Source organism: Monodelphis domestica, chromosome 4, assembly GCF_027887165.1.
Source record: "Monodelphis domestica isolate mMonDom1 chromosome 4, mMonDom1.pri, whole genome shotgun sequence".
Taxonomy (NCBI): Eukaryota; Metazoa; Chordata; class Mammalia; order Didelphimorphia; family Didelphidae; genus Monodelphis; species Monodelphis domestica.
The window spans coordinates 132,783,776-132,805,076 of record NC_077230.1 but is presented as its reverse complement, the minus strand read 5'-3'; the positions used below and the strand labels follow the sequence as shown (position 1 = coordinate 132,805,076).

Below are 21,301 nucleotides of genomic sequence, written 5' to 3'. Positions count from 1 at the left end.
GGAGCCATCAATGACCACACTGACATGGTCCAGGTGGAAACCGGGGACTGCAAAGCAGCCCCCAGGAAGGATGGAAACACCCACTGAACCCCCCCCCCCAGTGACTTTCATTTTTAACATCCCCTTATTGTTGGAATTGCCATGATTATTATTCTTATTTAGCCCCAGGAAAAATAGATGAGAGCAACATGCTTTCAGGGTTAATACAGATTTACCACTATGTCCCCCTCAGGATATTACCAGGAGAGCCTACTTACAAAATTAAACCTAAGGATTCTTATATACCCACTTAGATAGGACCCTCTTTTCTAGGCATGAAAACTTCTGGCAAAACTGTACTCTGAATTCCCTAACCTGTATCTGGGTCATGTTCATTCTACCCATTGATCCTGTCCTTAGTAACAGTGTTGCATAGACTATCTCCTTAGGCTTCCTGTCTGTTGTTAGATTCCTGTCTGTTGTTAGGTTCTACATGTTAGGAAACATGTATGTTGAGAATGAAACTGTGCCAAATAGATGTGTCATCATGAGGATATAAAAAAAAGCCAGGCCTCAGCCAAAGTGGAGCAGTTTATCCTGTGAAACCTGTGCTGCAGGTTGAATGCGAAAGCTGTGTCCCATTCATCATTTCCCCGACACCTTCCCTCTTCTAAGACCCCATCCCCTGTGGGAGGCTGGCCCACCCCACAGCATCTCTGCCTTTGAAAAAGGGGAGGCATCCTAGACACAGATAGTACAGAAGTTGGAGGGAGATATAGCAAAGAGTGTATGGAGACTAATATTTCAAAAAATGAGACACAAATAATAGGGAGCTTTAAAGTCTAATCAGAATATTCTGTAGGCAGTAGGAGCTCATTGAAGGTTTTTGAAACTTCTCAACAGAAATAGGAAAATTTAGAGAAGACTTCTTGGGAACATAAAATATAGTCCATTTTGGTGATACTGATTTTGAGTTGCCACTGGAATGTTGAATTAAGACCTTTCTGTGGCATTTTGAATGCTGCCTATTTCTGAGTTCTAGAAGTTTTAAAATAAAAAGTCTTGATCAGTTTTTCTTATCCATTTCAATTCTGACATTTGGCAACAAAGGCCTTTCCAAATGAATGATTATGTTGTAAATAACCATCCATACTGTGAAGGGATAAGATGAAAACCCACACATGAGATATAAATATCCAAATGAGATTTATTAAAGTATATTCTTTACAGCCAACTGGAGGGAATGCTTTTGTCCTCCAAGTCCATGCTTAGATTAGGGAGAGATGTGTGGCATGTAAGGATAATTTTAGGGTTGTGACCTAATCTAAATTAATTTGGTTGCCAGAGAAAATCCCAAATAAAATACCCAAGTCAGTTTGGAAATTTATGGTGATTTTAATTAATATAGAGGGAAGGAATTAAGGAGAAGCGAAAGAGGGTATAGGATTTCTCCCACCTGGCCTGTGCCAGGGGGAGTTCAAAGACCTCTGCCATGAGGTCTTTGAAGAAGATTAGAGGCTTTTCTAAAAGGATAGTGTTTTGGAAGGTAAAGGAGAAAAGAATCAGCCTAAACTTTGAGAGAGCTCAGTTAATATGCCTCACCTGAACTAGGCTACTAAGCTTCTCCCAGTATAGTATCAAGGAAAATTTACCGCCAAACCCAGACAATAGTTGCTACCATGCCAAGATGCCGAAACGCTCAGCAAGATGCCACCAGAGCCACCTCTCCACGGAAAGGGCCCAGAGAGAGGAAGTGACATGAAATATATAGATGGTTTTTACATCACTTTCCTGTGTCTCACATGTACCAATGGTAGCTTAAGCTTGATTTAGGACAACCCAGGGGTCTTTCAATTGTTTCTGATTTGTCATTTGCTAGCACATGTCTGTCATAGGCCATCCTCCTAAATATTTCATCCTTCAGTATGGGTGTAGACATTCCTGTTTTTGTTAGACTAAGTAGGGTGAAGTAATCTAAAGATCACATGCAGCTCTTCCAGACTGAGATGGTTGTTAGTAGCTATTCTAAAGATGTCTTTCCAGCTTTTTTTCTTTTATAGAGGAAAAATCATATCTCTAATGTGTTTTGTTTCTCTATTTAATAAACTACAGTGATTCTCTATTGCTTCTAGGATGAAATATGAACTCATCCTGCCTTTTAAAACCTGGCACAGTGAACTAATACAACCATTCTGGAGAGCAATTTGGAAACAAGCCCAGTGGGCCATTAAACCCTGCATATATACTGTTTGCCCCAGTGAGTACCACTACTAAGTGGTCTATATTCTTTTTGGGGGGTTTGTTTTATTTTTAAAATTTTCCCCGATGGTTACATGATTTTTGTTGTTTCCCTTGCCTCTTACCTCCCTTCTCCCAGTGTTGACAAGCAATTCCACTGCATTATACATATATTATCATGTAAAACCTATTTCCATATTATTCATTTTAATAGAGTAATCTTTTAGAACCAGAACCCCAAATCCTATACCCGTGTAAGCAAATGATAAATCATATATTTTCTTCCGAATTTCTACTCTCACAATTCTTTCTCTCAATATGAATACCATTCTTTCTCATAAGTCCCTCAGAAGTGTCCTGGATCTTTGCATTGCTTTTAGTAGCAAAATCTATTACATTTAATCATCCAACAATGTTATACTCTATGTACAATATTATCCTGGTTCTGCTCATTTCACTCCACATCAGGTGTAAACGTTAAATTTAATGGTGGGACTTAAATTATACAAAATAATGTGGTCACTGATATTATATCTCAAGTCAGAAGTTTATTTACCAAAATAGAGGTGAAACAATAAAGTAGAGAAATGTGAAAGAGGTTAGAGAAAATACCTATATTAGTTCTCAGCTAGGTGGGCTGGTAGTGAGTATCCACATGGCCTCCCCCAAGATGGAAGCTAGTCTCAGGAAACTAGGAAGGGAGTCAGCCTTTTCATTCACCCAACAAAGTAGTCCAGGAGTCAAGAGTCTAAGTTGAAGTCATGATCCATGCCACAGTCCCCAGTGGTGTTCCCTTGAAAACTATATCCAGGAGAAACTCTCCATGATACTCAACTTCACCAGACTCACTGCTGAAGGATTTCATGGCTTTTATGGTGGTTTCCTGTCCCTGCCCCTCTTCACAGGGCACAGACACAGCTTCCAAAAAGTCTAGCACTGCCCAGAGGGCAGTGTTTGTGGGAACCAGTTTGCACCTTCTGGAGAGATGAATACTCATTGAAAGGGCTCACTGTTTCTGAGGGTGTGAACTCTTAATAGAATTCAAAAAGTTTCTGGCTGTTCCAGTTAGAAAAAAGGTGGAGTTCTCCAAGTATCTTGCTGGCTTCTCACCTAGCACTAAGTAGGATGTTAATTTACTAAGTGATTTGCAAGCTCTTCCACCTAGTTCAAACTTGTGTTGATTCAATCAAGAGGTAGACAAAGGAGAGTTAATCCTATCTTCACAATATAGTGAGGTACTTAAGTTAGGATTAACCAAAATTTTAACTCCAACTAGGCAAAGAGAATGAAGGATTCCCTTTTCAAAAGTATAAACTCAGAGTAGAAAAGAACCAAGAATTTCCTTTCATAGATCTTTTAAGTTCTTATAGAAATCCATCAATTCATCATTCCTTACACCTCAATAGTATTCTATCATCATCATATACCACAGTTTGTTCAGCCCCTCCTCAATTGAGAGACATCCCTTCCTTTTCCAACTTTTTGCCAAGTGGTCTATATTCTGAAGAGACTAAAGGTAGGCAAAAGACTTTTTAGCTTTGTGATCCTTGGTAAGTCTCGTTACCCGCATTGACTAGATCTTACTTCTCTTCTGCTTTGGAACCAATATACAGTATTTATTCTAAAATGGAAGGTAAGGTTTAAAAAAAAAGATAGGGAAAAGGACTTCCCCACATAAAAATATTTGTAGCAGCTCTTTTTGTAGTGGCAAAGAATTGGAAAATGGAGGAATGTCTATCACTTGGGGAATAATTGAACAAGCCCCAATATAGCATTGTAATAGAAAACTATTCTGCCATAAGAAATAACAAATGGATGATCATAAAAATACCTAGAAAGACTTATATCAATTGATACAAAGTGAAATGAGCAAAAACTAGGAGAACATTGTACACAAGATAGCAAAATATATAATGATCAATAGAGAATGACTTAACTGTTATCAGCAATGCAAAGTTCCAAGAAAACTCCAAGGGACTCATCACAAAAAAGGCTGGTCACTACCATAGAAGGAAATTATAAAGTCTGAATGCAGATTAAAGCATGCCATTTTTAACTTCATTTACTTCATCATTTTTTTCTAGTAGAAGCAACCTGAGTCTTCTTTCATACAACATGACAAATATGGAAATTTATATTCCATATAGCATATATATTGCATATATTCTATTACCTTCCTGGATCACAAAATGTTAAAAAAATTATTAAAAATTTTATCTATATGTAATCTAATGACCACTGCTTTATAGTAAAGTTTGAGATCTGGTACTGCTAGGCCACCTTCCTTCACATTTTTTTTCATTATTTCCCTTGATATCCTTGATCATATGTTCTTCCAAATAAACTTGGTATGGTTTTTTCTAATTCAGTAAAAAAAGTTTTGTGGTAGTTCAATGGGTTTGGCGTTAAATAAGTATATTAGTTTGGGAAGGATTGTCATTTTTATTATGTTAGCTCAGCCTGCCCATAAGCAATTAATGTTTTTTCCAATTATTTAGATCTAGTTTTAATTGTGTGGAAAGTATTTTGTAGTTGTGTTCATATAGTTCCTGCGTTTGTCTCGGCAGATAGATTCCTAAGTATTTTATATTGTCTAGGGTGATTTTAAATGGAATTTCTCTTTCTAATTCTTGCTACTGACATGTGTTGTAAATATATAGAAATGCTGATGACTTGTGTGGGTTTATTTTGTATCCTACAACTTTTCTAAAGTTGTTGATTATTTCTAATAGATTTTTAGTTAATTCTCTAGGATTCCTTAAGTAGACCATTATATCATCTGCAAAGAATGATATCTTGGTCTCCTCAATGCCTATTTTAATACCTTCAATTTCTTTTTCTTCTCTAATTACTACTGCTAGTATTTCTAGTACAAGGTTAAATAATAGGATTGATAATGGGCATCCTTGTTTCACTCCTGATCTTACAAGGAAGGCTTCTAATTTATCCCCATTGCAGATGATGTTTGCTGATAGTTTTAGACATATACTGTTTATTATTTTTAGAAAAGGCCTATTCCTATACATTCTAGTGTATTCAATAGGAATGAGTGTTGTATTTTGTCAAATGATTTTTCTGCATCTATTGAGATAATCATATGGTTTTTGTTTGTTTGCTTGTTGATATAGTCAACTATTTGGATGGTTTTCCTAATATTGAACGATCCTTGAATTCCTGGTATAAATCCTACCTGGTCATAGTGAATAACCCTCATGATCACTTGCTGGAGTCTTTTTGCTAGTATCCTATTTAAGATTTTTGTATCTATATTCATTAAGAAGTTTGGTCTGTAGTTTTCTCTCTCTGTTTTTGACCTGACTGGCTTTGGAATTGGTACCATATTTGTGTCGTAAAAGGAATTTGGTAGAAGTCCTTCTTTGCTTATTCTGTCACATAGTTTGTATAATATTGGGATTACTTGTTCTTCGAATGTTTGATAGAATTCATTTGTGCATCCATAAGGTCCTAGGGATTTTTTCTTAGGGAGTTCTTTGATGGCTTGTTCAATTTCTTTTTCTGATATGGGGTTGTTTAGGTATTCTATTTCTTCTCTTGTTAGTCTAGGCAATTTACATTTTTGTAAATATTCATCCATATCACCGAGATTGCCAAATTTATTGCCATATAACTGGACATAATAGTTTTTAATGATTGCCTTAATTTCTTCATTAGATGTGAGGTCTCCCTTTTCATCTATGATACTGTTAATTTGGTTTTCTTCTTTCCTTTTCTAAAATTAGATTGACCAGATCTTTTTCTATTTTATTTATTTATTCAAAGTATCAGCTTCTAGTCTTATTAATTCAATAGTTCTTTTATTTTCTATTTCATTAATTTCTCCTTTAATTTTTGGGATCTCTAATTTAGTTTTCATCTGAGGATTTTTAATTTTTTCACTTTCTAGTTTTTTAATTTACATGCTCAATTCATTGATCTCTGCCCTCCATAATTTGTTAATATATGAACTCACGGATATAAATTTCCCCCTGAATACTGCTTTAGCTGCATCCCATAGATTTTGAAAGGATGTCTCATCATTGTCATTTTCTTCGATGAAATTATTGTTTCTATGATTTGTTCTTTAACCAATTTTGGAGAATCATATTATTTATTTTCCAGTTAATTTTTTATTTACCTCTCCATGTATCCTTACTAATTATTATTTTCATTGCATTGTGAGCCAAGAAGGTTGTATTTATTATTTCTGCTCTTTTACACTTGTTTGCAATGTTTTTATGCCCTAGTACATGGTTAATCTTTGTGAATATACCATGTGCTGCTAAAAAGGTATATTCCTTTTTGTCCCTATTTGTTTTTCTCCACATACCTACTAACTCTAACTTTTCTAAGATTTCATTCATATATCTTACCTCTTTCTTATTTATTTTTTGGTTTGATTTATCTAGTTAGGATAGAGGAAGGTTCAGATCTCCCACTAGTATAGTTTTTCTGTCTATTGCATCCTTGAACTCCACTAGTTTCTCCTTTAGAAATCTGGATGCTATGTCATTTGGTGCATACATGTTGAGTACTGATATCTCCTCATTGTCTATGCTGCCTTTTATCAGAATGTAATTACCTTCCCTATCTCTTTTGAGTAGATCTATTTTTACTTTGGCTTTGTCAGATATCATGATTGTGACTACTGCCTTCTTTTTCTCAATTGATGCCCAATAGATTTGGCTCCATTTGCTTACCTTTACCCTGTTTGTGTCTACCTTCCTCATGTGTGTTTCTTGTAGACAACATGTGATAGGATTTTGGTTTCTAATCCATTCTGCTCTTTGCTTCCCTTTTATGGGTGAGTTCATTCCATTCACATTCATAATTATGATTACCAGCTGTGTATTTCCCAACATTTTGATTTCCATTCCTAGTCCTATCCTTTCTTTTTTCACTGTTTCCTTCTACACCAGTGTTTTGTTTTTAATCAGGCCCCCTATTTCCCACCCTTATTTTGCTCCCCCCCCCCTTCTTATTCCCTTCTTATTTTTCTTTAGTGTCTTTTTAATCTATCCCCCCATGCTCTCCCTTACTTGTATTACATCCCTCCCCACCAGTCTGTTTATTAACCTTCTACTTCTCTATAGGACACGAATCAATTCTTTGCCCCAATGGATCTGATTGTTCTTCCCTCTTTTAGTCAATTTCAGTGCATGTAAGAATGAAGTATTTCTTGTCTCTGACCTCTTTACCCTTCCAGTGTATTGGTGTTCTACTCCACTCCTGCCATGTGCTTCTTTATGACATAAAGTTACCCCATTTTGTCTCTTTTCCTATTTCTCTTAGTATTAACTTCTTTTTTTTACCTCTAATTTTATATATATATATATATATATATATAAAATGTCTTGGCATTCCATCCTATACAGTTTGTCACTGTTCCCTCTAAGTATTATTCTTCTAGCTACCCAGATGATAATAACAATTTTTTTTAAAATTTAAAACCCTTACCTTCTGAGTCAATACTGTGTATTGGCTCCAAGGCAGAAGAGTGGTAAGGGCTAGGCAATGGGGGGTCAAGTGACTTGCCCAGGGTCACACAGCTAGGAAGTGGCTGAGGCCGGATTTGAACCTAGGACCTCCCGTCTCTAGGCCTGGTTCTCAATCCACTGAGCTACCCAGCTTCCCCCTGATAATAACAATTTTTAAAGAGGTACCAATGTCCTCTTTTTTGCAGTTATACAAATCAGGGATATGTATTGGGTCCATTAAAAATGGTTTTTTTGTTTGTTTATTTTTTTACTTTTTAGTGATTTTCTTGAGTTCTGTGTTTGGGCATCATATTTTCTGTTCATGTCTGGACTTCTCTTTATGAATACTTGCAAGTCTTCTATTTTATTAAATGACCATACTTTCCCCTGCAAGAATATTGTCAGTTTTGCTGGGTAGTTGATTTTTGGTTGTAGACCTAGTTCCCTTACTTACCATAATATCATATTCCATGTCTTTCAGTACTTCAGTGTAGATGCAGCTAGATCCTGTGTTATCCTAACTGTTATTCCATGATATCTGAATGAGTTCTTCTTAGCAGCTTGTAATATTTTTTCCTTGGTCTGGTAGTTCTTGAATTTGGCTATAACATTCCTGGGTGTTATCAATTAATGATTAAGTACAGGGGGTGATCTGTAGATTCATTCAATCAGTACTTTTTCCTCTTTAGAATGTTGGAGCAGTTTTCTTGGATAATTTCTTGTAGAATGGTGTCTAGACTTTTTCTTTTGTCATGATCTTCTGGTAGTCCAATGATTCTTAAGTTGTCTCTCCCAGACCTGCTTTCTAGATCTTCCATTTTGTGGATGAAGTGTTTCATATTTTCCTCATTTTTTTCATTCTTTTGATTTAATTTTATAGCTTCCTGCTGCCTTGTGAAGTCATTTCCTTCTAGTTGTTGGATTCTAGTTTTTAAAAACTGAATTTCATTACTGGCTTTTTGATCTTCCTTCTCCTAATCTTTCATCTCCTTTGCCTCGTTTTCAAGCTGGTTAATTTTGGCTTTGAAGACACTGTTTTCTGTTTCTAGGTGATTTATTTGCCTTTTTAAGTTCTTTTCCCAGTTGTTTTCTGCCTTTCTTAATTATTTTTTTAATTGTATTTTGAGTTCTTCCAAATTCTCTGGAGTTTCTGTGTTTTTTGCTTTGTTTTCCTTAATCCTTCTCTGTTCCATTTGCTCTTTGTTCATTGCCTGGATAGAAGCTGTTGATTATAATTTCTTTTTTCTTTTTCTGTTGTTTACTCATTTTCCCCCCCTTCTTTTCCCACCTGTAATTGCCTGTAGTCTTGCTCCTATCATTATTTGCTGAATCTGTGGGTTTGGGCTGTGCTGTGCTGAAGAGGCTTCTTCTCTGCTCTGCTGATTGACCAGGTTAGGCTAATGTTATTAATGAGCCCTGAGGCCAGATTTTCCTCAGCTGGCTACAGAAACTGAAGAGGAGCTGGGCTTCTCCCTTGCCTATATTTTGTTGAAGCCTTTGCCCTTGGAACTTAGCAAGGCTCTCAGATTAGTCTATGGGGGAGGAGTGTTGGAGCTTGAGTTTCCCTGCCCTCTGAATGCTTCTTATCTGCCATGTTGAGAAGATTGAACTAGGGTAGAGTTGATCTGCAAAGCTGGCTGTGCCCTGAGGCTAAAACATTGAGAAGGGGGGAAGCAAGATGGAGTGTCTTGTCCCCACCTAGGCCACCTGCTCTGTGCTTCTCCAGCTGCCTATAAGCTGCCTGTGTTCAATGCCCTGAGCTTGTGACAGCTGTGCCAACAAGATATTCCCTCTGGACTAGCTCCCTTGCCCACTCAGAAATTCTAACCACTGCTGGAAACTCAGCACTGTAGGTGGGAGAGGGATCCTGGGTCCTTCCTTTTTCCTTCCCCTTAAATCTACATATTCTAGAGTTCAGGTTTTTTTGGGGGGAGTACTTTTTAAGTTGAGACCAGCAGGAGGGTTCCCTAACTCTGTCCTGTTGTTAGAGTTGGTTTTCAGTTCCCTCAAAGCATTGTGTTTTTGATTCAATGAGGAAGGCTTTGGGTATGTCTGAACTTTTGCTGTCTCTAAGCTTCCATTTTGACTCTGCCTCCTCTACATGTAATCTGGGAAAAAATACAATTTAAAAAACAGAAAAGCAAAAGCAGCACAGCTTCATTTCAGTCTACATTCCTGGGCTCATTATATATTGCTCTTTTACCTGTGTTTGGTAAACCAGCCAAACTAGACTGCACGAGAGAAGTAGTCTGTTAACTGAGCTATAGGGAAGGTATTTTCCATCTCTATTTCAGGGAAGGAAATTTCCTCATTCAAAGGTTCAGAAACAGGTCTGTTTCTGGTAGAGTGGGTGTTTGCCAATTGATCCTGTAAGAAACATTTTAGATCTTCTAATTGGGCTTGCATTTTATCCTCAATTTTTTCTATTTTATCCTCAATATTTTTTATTTTAGCATCTCTAAATATAGTATTGAGGAGTACAAAAATGACAGTACCTATTAATATAAAAATTTGGAGGTATCCTGCATTTCTCAATGCCCCTAATTCTTCAGCTGCCATATAAATGTCAAAGAATGTAGTACTCATTTTTATATATATATATTTTGTAATTATTTCTCTAACAGTCTTCACAAAACACATGGGGAGCAGGGCAAAGCAACAAACTTTCCACAGGGTTTTTTTTTTTTTCTAATCTAGGAAGTTGTTCCTTAAGGGAAAGGATATTTAGAAACAGCTCTTCCAGCCAGGACTTTAGGGTCCTGTTGCTGAGATTTAAAACAGCTGTTTTCTATCTAACTATCAGAGTCACACAGCTGGGAAGTATCCGAGATCCGATTTGAACCCAGGACCTTCTTTCTCTAGGCCTTGCTCTCAATCCACTGAGCTACCCAGCTGTCCCTTAAGATTAAAGGGAAGAAAAAGAAAAACTGCTGATTCCAATTTAACTTAAGGAGAAAAGAGAAGAGAGAAAAGGTTTTTTATACTCACATGTTCTAGCAGCTGTGTCTTTAAGTCAAGTTTGTTGTTAAAAAGGACTAAGTGGTGAGAAGGCAGAGTAAAAAGGCAAGGAATTTCAGAAGTTTATTGAGAGAATTCTTTAGACTCCCGTGTGGTCAGCCACAATGTGACAAGGAAATCACTTTAAAAGACTGATATATATTAATTTAAGGTCGTCAAGGAATTCAGCTATGTAATTCCTAAATGAAAACTCAAGTCAGCAGTCAACCTTTTATGGAGTTTAATTACAAACAGGAGGAAGAAAGGTATTAGAGAGAGAGAGAAAGAGACAGAGAGAGAGACAGAGAGAGAGAGAGAGAGAGAGAGAGAGAGAGAGAGAGAGAGAGAGAGAGAGAGAGAGAGAGAGAGAGAGAGAGAGAGAGAGAGAGAGAGAGGAATAGGGCTTAAATACCCCCTCTATTTAGGCTGGGCCAAAAGGCCCAAGCCCTTAGATAGCTGAGGCAAAGAAAGGAGATCAGTCACTATTACTCACATGACCAAAATGGAGAAACAGTCTCAGGGGCCTCCACCTCCAGCTTCCTTCAGAGCCAACTCTTAAAGCACCACCTCTCAGACCAAAAACCTCTCCAACCCACCCCCCTCAGTCCTCAGACCCCTCTATCTTTAAGGAAACCATCCAAGTTCCCTCCCCTCAGTTCTCACATCTACCAATCACTGTCCATGTCTTCCCTGTGCCAATGGTGGCTCTAGCTTAACCCAGGACCGCCCAGAGGTCTGCCCCTTTGCACATGTCTGTTGAAGGTCATATTCTCAAATAATTAAATCTTGATCTTTGCTGCTGCAGCCCTTCCTAAATCCTGTTAGGACTGAGTAGGGTGGAGATTCTAAGACCTGGTTCTGTCATTCCAAGTATCTCTATTGTATCAATTCTAAAATCAATCATGACTCAAAGAACTTCCTGTTCTATGCTTAAGTATAGGTCAAAGCCCTTTCCATTGTTCAGCAAAAGGTTTCTGTCCTAAAGCAATCTTAAGTAGGGAGGAGAAGGACCCTCCCATGCCAAGGGGGTTCACATTCCAATAGACTATCAGTAGGAAATTTTTCAAGTATGAAATTTCCCAATGGTGAAATTTCCAACATTTATAAGTCTAAGAAATTTTAAGGTTTACAGTACTAATAACCCTAGCTTTCTTAATTCTTCCAACATATTTTGTATTCCTACTAAAAAGGTATAGAATTGGCATTCTCCTTTTAGCATAGATATATATGATGGTTTTCCTGTTCTACCATGCCACAAAGGTTGACCATATAGAATTTCAAATGGGGAGATGTGCAAGTCACCTCTGGGTCTTATCCTCAGTTGAAATAAAGCTAAAGGAAGAACATCTGTCCACTTCAAGTGTTTGTACACAGAGTTTCCTCATGGTTGTTTTCAATTCCTTGTTCATGTGTTTTACTTGCTTTGAACTCTGAAGTCTATATACATCATACAAACTACATTTTATCCCCAAATTCTTGTACACTTCTTGCAGGATTTGAGAAGTGAAATGTGTCCCCCTGTCTGAATCTATAATATCAGGAATGCCATACTTGGGAATTATTTATTTCAGTAATGATTTTATTACTATGGCTATGTTACTACTCCTAGTTGGATATGTCTCAACCCATCTTGTCAATCAATCCACAATAACCAATGCATATTTAAATCCCTTGTCATTAGGCATGTTTATGTAGTCAATTTGCAGACATTGGAATAGCTTATAGCTTAAAAGTTTGCCTCCCAATGCTACTTTTTTTTTTTTTTAACCCTTACCTTCCGTCTTGGAATCAATACTGTGTATTGGCTCCAAGGCAGAAGAGTGGTAAGGGCTAGGCAATGGGGGTCAAGTGACTTGCCCAGGGTCCCACAGCTGGGAAGTGTCTGAGGCCACATGTGAACCTAGGACCTCCCGTCTCTGGGCCTAGCTCTCAATCCACTGAGCTACCCAGCTGCCCCCCCCCCCCCAATGCTACATTCTTAAAATGCCCCTGATTAAATTTCCTACATACGTCACATGCCTGACAAACTCTGATAGCATTTGTAGATATCCCTGGTGCAGTCCAAAATATCCGTATCATATCTAGAATTAATTGCACTCCATAATGACCTTTGGTGTGAATCACATTACACAGATGTTGGTATAACTTCTTGAGGAGAATTGGTTTCCCACCTTGAGCCAACCAAATGCCCTTCACTAATTTGACTCCCAGATGCTTTTTCCATGACTGAAACTCATCCCTATAGTAAGCTTTGGTAAGATCATGCTTTTCCACTAGGGAAAGATTCAGCACATGGTAGGGACCAAATCTGGCTTCCTAGTGTAGTAAATAATGAAATTTGGTGAATTATAGTGGTAGGGAATTTTATAGAAGTTGCACCAGGAAGCAAGCCAAGGAAGAAACTGAATCTTCTTGAGCCCCTCCCCTACACTACTTCCTGTTTCTTTCAACTGTCAGGGTAATGATCTTCTCACAGATGGTAATTTGAAGATTTTTCCCCCTAATAACCAAATCCCACAACCAGGCCTTTCACTAAAGGGTCTTTTATTCTTTATGGAGAGGGGTAAGAAGAGGTTGGAGGGGAAAGAGGGAAATTAGGGTCTCCCTAATTTGGAAGTTATCTTGTTGATTGAAGATTTGAAATATAGCCAGTTCAGAAAACAAAATTTTCTTCCCCTAAGGGTAGATATCAACAGAACTGCTGACAAGTCTCTTTTGGGCTAAATCAAATTTCTCTTCAGCTCACAGTCTAGGTAGATGGCAATGGCTAGAGAGAAGATGCAGGGGTCTGTCTTCCACCTTCAGGTAGAAACAGCCAAGCAGGAATCAAGTCTCAGGCAGCTGAAGCCTCTTAACTGCTTTTTCCAAGGTTCTATTGGAACCGCCTCCCCTCCTCCATTTATTGGTGTTCCAAAAGTTCTGAACTTCCTTTGCATTTTGCAGATGCTTTTTTCTTTGCCCAAATAATTTTTATTTATACTAGGGATATTTTGTCCTTGCCATAGGTATGTGCTTTACAGTTAATTACAGCATTTCCCTTGGCAAGTTGACAGCAGCTATCAGATGAGAACTCAGGTCTTTATATGCAATTGGTTTTCAAGCTGTTTTAATAAAACCTCTGTTTTTCCAAATAAAAGCATTAGAGTGAATAATGGCAAATATATAAGCAGAGTCCGTGTAAATATTCACTCTTTTGCCTTTTGCCAACTCGAGAGCTTGGAGTAACACCTTCAATTCTATTCCCTGGGCACTGACGTGACTTGGTAACGAAGCATGCCAAAGCATCTTATCATTATTCACCACTGTTGCACCTGTGACCTGTGTCCTCTATAGATGTATGAGAATCCATCAATGTATAACTCCATATCTGGGTTACTAAGGGGTATATCTTTAAGATCTTCCCTAGGCTTATACATAATTTCCACCACTTGTTTACAGTCATGCAGTGGTTCCACACCCAATGGCACATCTGGAATCAGAGTAGCTGGATTTAAAGGTATACACCCATGAACGGTTATGTTGTCATTCCCCAGCAAAATGATCTCATACTGAGACAGCCTGGCAAATGAACGCATGCATATTCTGTGACCTTAAGAGTTTTTCGATTTGATGCGCAGAATATACATTCCCCTTGCATCCCATATGATGTCATTTGCTTTCTTTACCATGAAAGCTGTTGCAACAATGCTCCTCAGGAAGTGTACCATCCCCTGTGCCAGCGTGTTGAGGATCATACTGTAGAATGGTACAGTTCTTAAATTTAACTCCAGATATTGTGCCAATACCCCAGAAGCTTTGCCCTGAGCTTCGTGAATATGCAAGTGGAACTCCTTCTGGTAGTTTGGTATCCCTAAAGCTGGAGCCATGAGAATAGCTTGTTTTAACTTTGACAAAGCATGGAGTTGTTCTTTAGTTAGTTACAATGGTTCTTTTATTTCATTCTTTGTCAAGTCAGTCAAGCACTGTTCAATATGGGAATACCCTATGATATGCTGTCGTGAGAAACTAGGAATTCTCTGAGGTGTTCCTTAGCCCTAGGGATTCCTAGCTTCTGTATATCTGCTATTCTTTTGCTTGAGATTTTTCCAGGATAAATCCTAGATATTCTACTTTTGATAGTACCCACTGAATCTTCTTCTTAGAGACCTTGTGTCCTCTCTTATACAGCTCTATCAGTAGTCTTTTTTGAGTTTTCTAAGCATGTCTTTGGATCTGGAGATGTTAGAAGTAAATCGTCGATATAGTGCACCAACTTGCTATTTGAACCTGATAGTTGCAACGTCTCTCTGAAGCAATTGACAGAAGATAGAGACTGATTCAAAACAGCCCTGGACAAGCCTCATCCAGCATAGCGTATTTTGTCCCCACGAGAATGCAAAAATGTTTTGGGAGTCAGGGTGCAGTGGTATAGTGAAGTATGCATTAACCAGATCAATCACAGTGTACCATCAGGCATTGGTTGGAATTTGTGTAATGATATCATTTGGAGAAGGTGTAAAGGTATGAGTTTTCTTGATAAAGTTGTTCACTGCCCTCAGATCCTCCACACATCTCCAGGAAGAAGTGCCATCTGCATTTAGTTTATTTTTCTTAATAGCTAAAATTGAACTATTAAATTCAGACCCTGTTGGTCTTAAAATGCCTTGCTCCAGTAAACTGTTGATGATTAGAGTTATACTTTGAATATCTTCCTTACTCAGTTTGTATTGAGGTTTCTTAGGAGGTACACCATCCCTGACTTCTATTTTTACTGCTTCTGCAGATTTAATTCTACCCACATCATTCTGATGTTTAGCAAAAATCCCTTGTGGTATGTCTTCAGGAATTTCGTACATTGATGTCAATGCCTGTATTTGTTCAGGTTTTTCCTACAATTGCTCCAGATATAGTAATGGATAATGCTTTAATGGATGTTTGGGTAGATGAAAATATATATTTCCAGATTGTTCACATTGCAGAGTTGCTCCAATTTTACATAAAAAATCATGTCCTAAAAGGTTAACCAGACATCCAGGAATTAGGAGGAAAGTATGATCAGTGGTGAGAGGACCTAGGTTAACCATTGTGCTTTTGAACTCTGAGACCTGATGTATTTCCCCAGTAGCTCCTGCCATTTATTTACAGATTTAACAGTTGTTACATTTTCAATATCTTGAATTAGATTTTCAATTTTAACTTCATTTTTAGATGTATAATCATTTAGATTTGAATTTTCCATTTTGTAATGTACAGGGTGAAAAATCTTAGCTTCAGGATTCAGGCTAGGTCTTTTTTCTATTGTAGTCTGCACCAAACAGCTAATTGTACTTTTAATCAATCCAAGTGGGGATTTGTTCATATCTGTGAGAGTGTTTACATTGTATTTATGTTTTAAAGATACATTTGCATTAGTAACCATAGTCTGTGCATTCACATAACTGTATTGGTTTAGGGAATTGACATTTTGTTTCCTTATTGTTGTTTTTGTCAATTTATGATGTTGATGCAAGTTAGCATCAGGTTTTCTTCTCTGATCAATCCCTATACCCAATCTGCACCCAAAGAAATTTTCCAGATTTGTTTTGATTTGTTCTTTTGTGTTCTCTTGACTGGTTACTATGCTCCCTCTGTATGAATTTCCTATATCTTGTCTCATCTCTGCTACTTTATTTTTGATCTTCAATTCTATCTCCTTAACTTGTCTCTGCTCTTTACTCATGTTTTGATTTAGTCCTTCATAAGAAACTCTCACAGAACCTATAAATTCATTTCCGGGTACCACCCATGTCATCTCTTCTCCCTTTTTGTAGTTTAATTTCAATCCTTTTTGTCCCTTATCATGTTTTAAACTATTCCAATCCTTTCTCCCATGCCCACTCTTTTTCTCAATTAATTTAGGGTCTTGGCTTCATGATAAATATTTGCCTTTAGCTACTACATGGCTTTGCTCCAGATTGAATAGCTGCCTGGATACTTTTAAGATCTGGGGTTTCTGAATTATTTTTCCAGGAGCAGTGATTATAGCAATTGTTATTGGACCTGTAGTAAGTTTTTCCTTGATTCCTAATATTTTTATTGTTACCCAGCTCATATTTTTTCTTGAAGTAAGAGTCTTTTACTATGTGACCCACCAGGTTGCACAAAAAGCACTTTCATGTTTCTCTCTGGCCTCTTTGTTGTTGATAAGAGGGTCTGGAGTATTTCTTTATCATATTTAGATTCTTGATTTCATCAATTTCTTTCTGCTTTAAAAATTCCTGTGTATGGTGAATAAAAGTGATCCTTAATAGTAATGATATACATAACATATAGCCCATTACATTTTATAAAGCATTTTACATATTATTTATATTCTTACAATAAATATTTGAGGTTGATGCTATTAACCTCATTATACATATGAGGAAACAGGCTGAGAGGTTAAGTGATTTGAATAGGTCATGTAGTAAATATCTGATGCATAATTTGAACTCTGTTTTTTTAACCAAGTAAATTATTTTCATTTAATTCAGCTTATAAGAAGCATTAAGACAGGAATTTTATAATTCTCTCTTATGCAAAAATAGTAAGATTTCCTACTGTCATAATCACTACAACTTACATTTAATAAGCAAGTCTTTTTTCTTTCTTTTTTTAAAAATCCTCAGTTTCCATTTTAGAATCAATGCTATGTTTTGGTCCCAAGGCAGAAGAGCAATAAAAGCTAGGCCATAGGGGTTAAGACACTTACCCAGGGTCACACAGATAGGAAATGTCAAAGGTTAGTTTTGAACCCAGAACCTGCCATCTTTGAGCCTGGTTTTCAATCCGCTGTGAGTCACCAACCTGCCTTCTAGCCTATTTTCTTTTAAAAATAGATACTTTATACAGTCCAATATGATTTAAACTTAATTATTATCCCAAGGTTCATGCTATTTTAAATACTTTTCTGATGTACATATTCTTTCTTAGTAATGTTCTTTCCTTTTTTTTCTTATTTTTTCTTCAGATGGGTCTAGGAAAAACAATTCAAGCAGTTGCCATAGCTTATTTCTATAAAAACGAATGGCCTCTTTTAATAGTTGTTCCTTCATCTCTGAGATATCCTTGGACAGAGGAGATTGAGAAATGGATTCCAGAACTAGGACCACAAGAGATTGTCATTATTCAGAATAAAACTGATATTGGGTAAGAACAATTTAATTGTTTTTCAGAGTGTATGAAATGTGTACTTTTAAAAAGTTTATGTCTCCGTGTAACTTAGAAAATTAATTCGATGCTCTTGTTTTCCTTTGCTAATTAGCATGAGTTTTCTTTATTTTAATTCATGCAAAAAATTCTGAATTTACTTGTTTTATATGACTTAGATGGTTTTTTGAAACTTTTGATGGACATGTAATTCATTTAAGTATTAATGTAGGCATACTTAAAATATTTTTAGTATTTAATGAATTATCTTTTAAAATTATATTACAAAACCTCTTTTCCTTCTATTCTTATTCATTCACTTATGTCAAGTCCCTTTATAAATAAACTGGCCATTCAAATTAATAAATTTCTAGAGCCTATGAAGAATTTCATATTTTTCCCAACCATTTATGCTTAGTTACTTGAGGGATATGTATTTATTTATTTTTTGTTTTAAGTTTATTTATTTAATTAATTCATTTTGAATATTTTCCCATGGTTACATGAATCATGTTCTTTCCCTCTCCTCCTCCCACCCACCTCCCATAGCCAATGAGCAATTCCACTAGGTTTTACATGTGTCATTGATTAAGACCCATTTCCATATTATTAATATTTGCACTAGGGTGATCGCTTAGAGTCTACCTCCCCAATCATATCCCCATTGAACCATGTGATCAAGCAGTTGTTTTCTTCTATGTTTCTACTCTTACAGTTCTTTCTCTGAATGTGGATGGCATTCTTTTCTTATAAGTCCCACTTGAGGGATATTTAAAAAGTAATAACTAAAGAATTGTAGAAATTTTTGAAGTTGTTTGAAATTTAATAACACATTTCATTATGATACTAAAGACTGAGAGTATGGGAAAAATAGTTTAAAACAAATTTAGTACATATAGTTTGCTATTTCTGTATAATTAGTTACTTATTTTTTTATATAGGTAGTGTTAGATTTTAAATGGTTGTGGTCTTAAACTGTAGTGATTAAAATAGTGGAAGATATAAATTGTGATAGATATAAGAGAGGGTGAGTAAATTTGACCACAGAAAATATGTTTCACTACAGTATCTTGGTTTTTAAATCAAATATAAGGTGGTCGCCAGGGAAATATTCCCAATTATTCAAATACCCAAGTCAACTGGGTTTTATAGAGATTTTTAATTAATAATATAATGAGGAATTAGAGAAAGAGAGAAAGAGTAGGAAAGGAATAATTATGAAGGGCCTCAAGCCAATATGGCCTAGACCTGAGTCTTAAGAAAGAGAATCAGTCAGTCAGTCTTTTAACACTCACCACAAGGTCTGCCTAAACAAGGATTCTAGTGACACCAGGCCAGCTCCATCTCAGCTGACTTCATCAGAGAGAGCTCCAGCAAGACCTCCTTAGAGATTGTCCTCCAAGAGCTTCCCTTCTCCAGAGCCTCTCTCAAGAGATTCTTCCCAAGCGATCCTCATCAGAGATCCTCCAAAAGGAATTTCTCCAAAAGGATATTTCCTCAAGAGATTCTGCTTTTTCTGATATAGGGGTTTTTCTCCCATGTCACCTCCCCTAAGTCCCTACATCTACCAGTCACTGTAGACGCTTTCCAAAGGACTGCCCATCTAAATTCCTGCTAAGTCGACCAATTTCCTCAGTAAGTCTGAACGAGAGAAAACACAGCTGAGTCAACTAATCTCATCAAGAGAAAACTTGCCCGACCCTTTTAGGTACCTAGCATCCCATTGTATCAATTCTAAAAACAGGCCTGGCTCAAAGAACTCCTTGCCTTATTATAAGCATGGGTCCAAGTATTTTCATTGTTTAGCAAGGAGTTTTCTTTCCTAAAGCAGTTTTAAGTACGGTTGGAGTAGAGGTCCTCCCATTTCTGATCCTGGCAAGTTCTCACATCAAAATGGGGAATGTTTCTCAGTAGGGAATTTGTTCCAATTAAGAATTCCCCGATGGGGAAATTTTTAACATTCACAAGTCTGAGAGATTTCAAGATTTACAGTAGTAGAAATTGAAAGATTGTGGAAATCATAAAGAGCTATGGAACTTTGATCATTTTTAGCCAACACAAATTATACTTGCTGTTAAATGCATAGCCATGTCTTTTTCTTCAAAGTCTTATTTTGGTCATATAACCACATAATTTTATAACATGATGCTTAAAGAAATGATAATACCAATTTTATTTGATTCACATATAGATTATCTTCCCTTCAGTCGTTGCCTGGTTATTTATAATATCACTATTTAAAATTTCTTCAGCAGACATTTTGTTTCCTAAGTAGAAAGAGAAAATCAAAGATTCTCTTGTGTGAATCTTAAAACGGCTCAGACTCTACCTTAGAAGATTTGGTTAAGGCTATTCCTTTATTGTAACAAATATAGGTACTTGATCAGGAATGTTTTGGGAATTTTAACATTACTCCACCCATACTTAGGCATACTTTAGGGAAAGATAAAGTTGTAAACTCCTGATGGAACAATGAAAAAGTCCCCAACTCATACTTATAGTGAAACAAAAACCCTAAGCTAGGTCTATTTTTAGATCTAATGCAAAAGGGTGCTAAGTAACTATAATGGTTAAATTAATCACTCGGCAACTTACAAAAGGCAAGAGGTGTGAAGTTTTGGTCTACTCAGAGAAGGTGATAACAAAAGAAGATGTGAACTAAGAATGGACAGTCCTGGGGAACATGTCTACTGTGATTGGTAGATGTGAAAATTTAGGGGAGGTGACATAAGAGAAAATTCTCTTTAAAAGGAGCTGGCTCTCCGAACTTAGGGGGAGTTTTTAGTTAGTTTGGAGGAGCTGGCCCTCTGAACTTAGTTGGAGTTCAGACTAGTTGGAGTTTGCCATGGAGGTTGGAGTTTGGAGTTAGTTGGAGGTGCTGGGTCTCTGAACTCAGTTCAGTAGTTGAGGATTTCAGTGAAGGACTGGAGTTTTGCTTTAGGACGATCTTGTGGTGAGTGATTAAAGACTGACTAGTCTCTCTAATGGCTCAGGCCTAGGCCATTTGGCCTAGGTCCTTCATACTATTTTCTCTCTCTCCCTTTCCTTAATTTCCTTCATTTGTATTAATTAAAACCTCCATAAACCCAGCTGACTTGGATATTTTCATATTTGGGAATTTTTCCCACGGTGACCACTTATTTTTTATTTAAATCAAGACACTAAAAATTATCTTTACAGTTTTGGCAATTTACAATCTTGAAACCCACATTTTCACGGTTACGCTTGCTAAATCCAAGTAAAATTTTAAAATTCTGATTGTCTTCCTGCCATTGACAGTTGTGTTCTGTTTTAACTATTAGAAAGCAGAGAACTGAATAATATTATCTATTGTTAGTTTTCACTATCATTCATATAGAAAACATGTTGAAGTAATCATTTAGAATAGTCATCTATGCACATCTAAACTGTTTTTCTGTTTTCTAAATAACTGGAAGACTCTGATCTAGCCATACCACTGCTAGGTT

The 21,301-nt window shown here is 36.8% G+C and overlaps 1 protein-coding gene across 5 annotated transcripts in view; it reads left to right on the top strand.

The window, feature by feature from the left end:
• ZRANB3 (zinc finger RANBP2-type containing 3) overlaps nt 1-21,301 on the top strand; it is a 210,242-nt gene that overhangs the window by 88,614 nt on the left and 100,327 nt on the right. For 4 of the 5 annotated variants that reach the window (XR_008911173.1, XM_007494093.3, XM_007494092.3 and 1 more), the window contains exon 4: nt 17,656-17,834. Coding sequence is in view for 4 of the 5 variants with exons in the window: in XM_007494093.3 (XP_007494155.1) it covers nt 17,656-17,834 (179 nt within the window). In the remaining variant the exon portion in view is untranslated. Of the gene's footprint in view, nt 1-2,111; nt 2,237-17,655; nt 17,835-21,301 lie in introns of all 5 variants that reach the window. The other variant, XM_007494094.3, reaches the window with a different exon arrangement.